The following is a 7701-nucleotide window of genomic DNA, read 5'->3' as shown; positions in this document are numbered from 1 at the left end:
TGGGGGGGACGCCGGAGGGACAAGGGATGGACACGGGCGGGACACTGACGGGACACAGGCGGGACACGGGAGGGACACGGGAGGGACAGGGGATGGACACGGGAGGGACACCGGAGGGACACTGACGGGACACCGGAGGGACAGGGGCGGGACAGGGGAGGGAAACGGGATGGACACGCGCGGGACACGCCGGGACACGGCGGTTCCGAACCAGCAACAGCACCGAGCCCGAACCACGGGGCTTTAAACGGGGAACGGCGCTGGTCCCGCAGCCCAGAGCTTTCACAAGGGGGAAGGGCACGGAGCCCGCGGCTCCGAGCGGGGAACGGCACCGAGCCCGCAGCCCGGGGCTTTAGACGGGGAACGACACCAACTCCGACCCACGGGGCTCTAAAGGGGGGAAGGACACGGAACCCACAGCCTGTGGTTTTGAAAGTGGGAATGACACCGAGCCCCTCGAGATTTGAAAAGGGGGTTAAGTCACACTTTGTACTTTTTAAAAAAGTTGTTAATGAGTAGCTGCAGCTGGGCAGTCCTGGGTAAGTAACTGCATCGCGAGCATCGTGCACTTGGCTCATCTTTTAAGGGTAAGAGACCACAAGCCCAAGAGGAAGGGGCTGTGTGGCTCAGAGGCACCAGGAGGGAGCAGGAACTGGAGAAAGGGAATTAATTCCAGCAGTGGGGATCACAACCACTGACCCCCTACTGCAGACCCCAACCTCAGATGAAGAGGAACTGCACCTGGACGGGAAGGGAGAGAAATCTTAAATAGGGGGTTGGATACTAATTAAAAGTTACGAAATTTGTCATCAAGGAATGCTGCTGTGTTTGGTATAATGTATAAGTAGTGTAAAGTGTTGATGATGGGGAGCCTTTTGGGGAAAGCTCCCTTCTTTGTGCAAACTGGAATAAACACAGAAACCCCTCAGGGTGGTGTGAGAATTGGGAGATGCCACGAGCCCGGGATGGGGACAACACAAGTCTAACATAGCCCCCACTGAGGAACGAAGAGGCTGAGCACAGCGAGGCTTTTTTCAAAATCAGTAAAACTTTATTCTATTTCCATTCTTTGCCATTAACAGAAAAAAAATTGGAGAAAGCAATGTTTTGTTTTACAAAGATAATGCATCTCCCAGAGAAGAAAACCCTAAATTGAGAATAGAGGTAACATGGAAAAAAAAAACCAAACTGGAAAAAAAAAAAACCAAAACAAAAGAAATTAACCAAAATAAAAAAAAAAACCAAAAAAATCCAAACCACAGTACTGCCCTCTATTCCAAAAAGTAACTCCTGATCTTTTTGGTTAAAGTAATACTTAGACCAATCATTCCGTTTTCTTGCTTGATAAAGTGTGACTGGGGAAATGGAGGGAGGGGGGCAGGGGAGGGGAAAAAAAAAAAACCCAAAACAAAACAAAAAAACAAAAACCCAAAACAAAAAAAAAACAAACAAAAAAAAAAAAAGCACACAGACATCAACTATTCACCTTGATGAAAGTCTCAATACAGCTATGGAAAGCCTAAGTATTTATTCTCTTACAGTACACTGGGTGCCGGCTGCAAAAAGAACAAAAAAAATGTATCCACTTCAGGCACAACTTCTTTCTTTTTAAATTTAAATCAGTAAAAGAAACTGGGTTTAGAAGCTGCAGTGTTCTAAGCAGCAGCAGATTTGTGCATTGTTTTAAATATATTTAAATTACCACACTGATGGCACACCTCAGCCTTATGAAATTCTGCACTGTCTGTTCCAGAACACTACAAAATCCACCGACCCTGGGAGAGACTTGCACTGAGCTCTATGGACTGGCTAAAGGAGTCAAGTTAAATGAACTAGGAAAACACTGTAACATTTGGCCATCAACTCATGGTATCTGAATGTTTGTGGAGATCTGATATAAACTGAACTTATTCCACCCTCACATGGTCCTCAGAATTTGAGCAGAGTGAGCTGAAGTGAGTCTTCCCTTCCACTCGGGAGGGAAGATAATGCAACTGAGCACTAAGGCATAATAAACCTTGGCCAAAAACAAGGATAAAGCATAATAACTGTAGTGCAGAATTCCACAAGGTCTGCCCGAGCAGAGCTGTCTATGTTTACTCACAGAGGCAATGGAGATTGCAGTTACCAGTTGCGTTAAATGCACCATTCAAAACAAGCTTCTAAAATGTGATACTATAAGGCGCCACCTTAAAGTTCTCCAGAATGCAACTGTGCAGAAATTTAAAATGGTTTTGTAAATTTAATTTTAAACATAACATGAGAAGGTGTTAAAACTGGTGGAATAGCTTCTGAGAATTTGGAGGAAGGGATGAACAGGGAGATATTCAGTACCCTTCGCCAGCCCCACCGCGCGGCCCAACGTCGCCATGGGGTTGGGATCAGTCTATAACACCAGCCTGGCGGATCTTTCTCTCTGCACCAAATCCCTGCAAGGAAAACAGAACAAACTTTTAGCTCCAGCACCACAGAATCATGAAATCATTTAGACTGCCAAAGGGCTTTAAGATCGTCACGTCCAACTGTGAACCAGGCACTGCCACTGGGCTTTGAGGCAGAGCCTGATCTGTTCCATCCAAGCAGCACCTTTCTAATTAGTTATGTTTGTCTTCAGAAACACAGACAGCAACAAAACAGGTTCTGTGGGGTGTTCCTTGTAGTCCAAAACACTTCAGAGATTCCAGACACTTCTCTCCTCCTGCTTTATCAAGAGGTGGCAGAATTTTGTGTGAAAGCCATGTCTGGGTAAATGGATTTCACTTGCTATCTCTGACGTTTATAAATGAAAAGCAAACTAAAGCAGCCAAGAAATCAAGACAGAAAGGCTCCAACACAGGCAGCAGGGGGTTTCTTCTCTCCTGCGTGCTCCTCTGAAACCACAGCACACATCACTGACACAGGGCACAGCACTGTGCACAACAATCCACCCTCCCACAGCAGGCCAGGAGTCCACTCCAGAACAGAAGCAGAGCCCAGGAGCCAACAGCTCAGGCCCCCAGCAGAGGCAGCAGTGTTGCTCCCCCAGCCAAGCAGCCCCTGCAGTGAGTGATGCCTGGCGGAGCACCGTGAGCCGCGGGGCGTTGGCATCGTCCAGGTTGATGCTCTTTAAACGGTTCACGAGTCTATCGGGACGCGGAGCAGCCACGGCCTTGGCGCCTTCGCTGCAAGAGAGCACACACAGGGCACTGTCACCTCCCCGAGCTGGGCAAGGCACCCCAGGCTTTTGCAGTCCTTGACTACAGTCATGTATAGCAGTTAGAGACTGCAGAGCCGCGGGGCGTTGGCATCGTCCAGGTTGATGCTCTTTAAACGGTTCACGAGTCTATCGGGACGCGGAGCAGCCACGGCCTTGGCGCCTTCGCTGCAAGAGAGCACACACAGGGCACTGTCACCTCCCCGAGCTGGGCAAGGCACCCCAGGCTTTTGCAGTCCTTGACTACAGTCATGTATAGCAGTTAGAGACTGCAGAATTGATACTGTGTGACAGCAGAGCTGGCTGACAGCCTGTCCCTGCCCCAAACCTTACTCTCCACACAGGACTCTGCAACAGCAGGAGCTCAGTGCTCTCCAGAGGGTGCTCTTCAGGCAGCAGAGGTGGTGTATTTACTCTCATGCACACCTGACTAGTGTTTCCTACGTTTCTATTGCCCCGAGAAGCTGTGGCTGCCAATCCCTGGGAGTGTTCAGGGCCAGGTCGGACAGGGCTTGGAGCAACGTGAGATGGTGCAAGGTGTTCCTGCCCATAGCAGGGTAGAACGAGACGGTTTTTAAGTTCCTTTCCAACCCAACCCATTCTGTGATTCTGTGATTCAACTGCAATAATAAAGGCTTGCAAGTTGCCAGTATGTCATGGCAGAGCATTAACATCTCTGAAGATGATGGGAACACAGAATTTTGAGACAAAATCATCAGCTTTCTATTACTGCTGAAGTGCTATCTCAAGCTTAAACAAAATACAAATTACGCTATTTTCTTCAAGTGCATAAACAGTTAAGAATACCCCAAACCCATGACTTGTACGAAATGCCATGCCAAAAAGAAGAGTGTCTAACAACATGAGTTTTCTATTTAAAAATGAAAGCAGCTCTTCAAGAATCAGGTGGCAGCACTGTGGAATGGGTTGGCCAGAGGCCAGCACCCACACAGGAAAACCATCAGTTTCCTTATCGTTAACTTCTACTTGCAAGGCTGTATCCAAATTCCTGCTACAAGGGGGAGTTTAAAAATAGATTAAAAAGAGAACAAGCCATCTGTAATTAGGAAGAGCTGGAGGGCTGCTACTGCCTGCACTGGATCCTGTCTAGGAGCTGGGAACTCTCAGGTACAGCTCTCCCTGGAGCCAGCTGGAATCCAGAGCTCCTGTTCCAGGAACATCCAGCTCAGGCAGACACAGCCTGCAGGGCTCTGCTGGGATGCAGACACTGTGCCAGGGTCAACCCCTTCAACCTCAAAGCCTCACCAGACACGCCACACGTTACAGGCACTGCATTTTCCTGTGCGCTGGTTCAGGATTACAGAGAACTCCACTTCATCCCCAGCCTGGAGCTCCACACCATCCTGGACTTCTTTGACATGGAAGAAGAGCTTTTTGCTGTCACCAACTTCATAGTTAATGAAACCAAACTGAAAAGCAACACATCACAATGTTACTGATTTGCTCTGCATGCAGACAGATGCAGTAACTTAACTCATCACTGCAGTTTAACTACTTTCAAATAAAACTCCAAAACTGTGGTGCCTAACAGAAGTGGAAATGCAACTTCTACAGTGATCAGAATATTCTGTATGGAGACAACACTTCTGGAAATCCAAGCACTCTTCCTGGCATTGTAAAGTCACATTTAAATCCTAAAGTCTATAGAACAAGTTCTGAAAACTGCCCCAAGTCCTGGCAGCTGTGTTAAACAGACAACAGCAGTGCCCCAAGCTCTGAGACTCCACCCTGAAGCCACAGCAGCAACCACTCCATTTCTGGCCTGTCACTGGGATAAGAAGCCATTTACTTCTATTTCCATTCTACTCATGTATAAACCAGGAATACTCATCCAGCCTCTCCATAAATGACTGGAGATTAGTGCTGCACAATATCTATAAAACCAGAAAGCAATTGCAGCATTTAACTTTTTAATCATGCCAAGATGCAACGAAGATCAGCCTTTGCTTTTCAGGTGGGCTGTAATCACTGACTGCTTAGTGCTGTGAAGAAGCTTCTTCCAGAAGCAGAGCATGTGCATGTTTTGTTTTTCTGAACACTTTTTTAACATCCTGTTCAGCAGAAACCAGAACTTTCTAGGACATCTCAAACCCAAATCTTCAGAATTAACTGCTGCCTGGCAGTTCTGATGATTCAGCACCAAACCAGGCTCTGAGCTCACCTTTACTCAAGTCACACCAGAACCTGGCATAAGGCAGCACATGGGTTACACACACCTGTTCCCTAGAGCTGGAGTCCAGAGCAATCCATTTGGGCACAGCTCCCTAAATTCCAGTGCTGAAGTGGTTCTCAGTTGCTCTGTGCCAGCTGGAGCAGTTACTTCCTACCACCACAGCCCTGGTGCTCACAGGGTCACTCACCTGGTCCTTGACACACTCCACGGTGGCCCTGCGGAACGGGGTGATGTTCACAGCCATCGTCTGCCCGTTCTGACCCAGCACACACAGCTGGAACTTTACTGTCTCCCCCTTCTGCAGACAGTCACCTTTGTTGGCCATGCCAACAATTCCAAAGGGATAGACCTCTCCTTTCATCTCACCTGGGGAGGAAAGTATGAGACAGAACTGAGGGGCTTTTCCCACCTGATTTCAGATTTCCAGTATTACAAATGCTGCTTTTACAGTCAGCTTAGCAGTGTGGATACAGTTTGTAGTGTGAATAAAACCTTCAGCACCTCTATTTACAGTGAATTCAACTTGTGCAGTTGTGAAAGGAACACTTAATTTTAAGAGGAACCAATCTTACCATCCTCCATGACTTCAATCATGCCCTGGTACTCTGTCTGTGTGGGATCTACACTCCTCAAGGGACGAATTACTTTACCAGAGTAAACAGTTGGATCAGCTTCTTCAGTGATACCATTCACTGAAAAGAGACAGAGTAGAAGAACAGGATGTTTTAATCATAGTTTATTTTAAAACTGATTTAAATAAGTGATTCAGATTGACCAGGAGTCAACATTTTGCACTGCATGACGCCGAATCAAAATCACACTGACATTTCATACATGGAAGTAGAAAAATTTTCCTCAAGAAACTTAAGGTCATGATCTGCTTTTCAAGCTTCAAAGTGTTTCACTTCTTTTCCACTGCATTCCCTACTCTCTTTAATCATCCAATAATCAAAGTATGCATTCCCCCCACCCCCAAGTCCTTAATACCCTCCCCCATCTGCTCTCCTCCTGCAACCTTTCCCCTGTGAGGTACAGCACAAGTAGCACAGGTACTGATCTGGCCAGTTCTGCCACTCAGCCTCTCCTTATAACCCCCAAGCGAGGAGGGCAGAGGATACTAAAGATCCAAAGAATTGCTACTGTGCACAGAACTGCTGGTCTGTGCTTGTCTCTGGAAACCCAGGCAGCAGCTTCCACAAAACCAATGAGGGACCCCACAAAGAGCATCTTCTTGCTCTCAGCTCCAATTGTAAATGGATCAGTAACAAACTTTACCCTTCAGCATGTGCCAAGAGCCCTGTAGGCAGAAAACACCAGGTACAGCCTTACCTGCATGTGTTTTGTTCACTTTCTCTGCACTAACTTTGTTTCCTTTGCCTTTTGACAAGCTGTATTCCACAGTGTCTCCAAGTTCCAGGCTATCAATATCACCACAATATTCACTGCAGGAACAGAATGATAAACAGTTCTCCTTTATTTACAAGACAATAGTGATGCTCACCCAACATCCACATCAGTTATCAGAAATTATTTAAATCCCTCAGCATTTTACAAGGAATCCTCATTCAGGAAAGTGAAGCATTTCAAATATATAACACAACTGGATTTCTTGGCCTGGGATTCAGAGGCACAGAACACCAGGACTGCTGACTAACAGAAAAGCCTGAACCAGTCCAGCAGAGATGATACATGAAACTGTAGATATCTAAGCATATATAAATATATATATATTCTGTGTGTGTGTAAAGTGCAAATGGGTTTAACACTCAACCCAACAAAACTCCACACCCTCCCACTCCCCCCAGACACACAATCAAACATAAAACTGCCATTCACCTGTAGTGGAAGAAGATCTCCTTATCATGATTGGCTGTTTCAATAAACCCAAAGTTATCTTTCAGGGCTGCCACGTATCCCAAGAGCCTCTTGGAGCTGTAGTTGCGTCCCAGCATCCTGACAGAAACAGCCGTCTGCAGCCCAGTTCTCTTCACTTCACACACACAGAACTCAACCTGGTGAAGAGTTGTGAATCAATACCAGATAGAAAAATGCAAAGAAAACCATGACCACCAACAAAAAGACCCCCAAACTAACTAATTTTGAAGCTGTGTAGCTCTGCAGCAGTACCTGGGCTCTCCAGGAAAGTCATTTCCTAGTCACTACTTTCCCATTACCACGTCAGCCATTGACATTCCTACATTCCAGGGAGCAGCATCACACCTGGGATACCTGCAAGGCAAACCAGCCTCCAGCACTCAGCTTTTCACCCCTTAAACATGAGAATCGTTCTGTCCATGGGGATCACCTCCTTTCC

At 46.8% G+C, this 7701-nt stretch overlaps 1 protein-coding gene across 1 annotated transcript in view; it reads right to left on the bottom strand.

Annotated features, from left to right (window-relative positions):
• Positions 1–1028: 1028 nt before the first annotated feature.
• CSDE1 (cold shock domain containing E1) overlaps positions 1029–7701 on the bottom strand; it is a 17549-nt gene continuing 10876 nt past the window's right edge. Inside the window, exons 13-19 of the mRNA XM_017727175.1 lie at positions 7224–7399; positions 6717–6829; positions 5960–6079; positions 5575–5753; positions 4460–4623; positions 3043–3161; positions 1029–2432 (exon numbers count right to left, since the gene is read on the bottom strand). Of these exons, the coding sequence (XP_017582664.1) occupies positions 2224–2432; positions 3043–3161; positions 4460–4623; positions 5575–5753; positions 5960–6079; positions 6717–6829; positions 7224–7399 (1080 nt within the window). The 3' untranslated portion in view covers positions 1029–2223. The remainder of the gene's footprint in view (positions 2433–3042; positions 3162–4459; positions 4624–5574; positions 5754–5959; positions 6080–6716; positions 6830–7223; positions 7400–7701) is intronic.

Source organism: Corvus brachyrhynchos, unplaced genomic scaffold (genome assembly GCF_000691975.1).
Source record: "Corvus brachyrhynchos isolate BGI_N302 unplaced genomic scaffold, ASM69197v1 scaffold72, whole genome shotgun sequence".
NCBI lineage: Eukaryota > Metazoa > Chordata > Aves > Passeriformes > Corvidae > Corvus > Corvus brachyrhynchos.
This window is presented reverse-complemented; position numbering and strand designations above follow the sequence as displayed.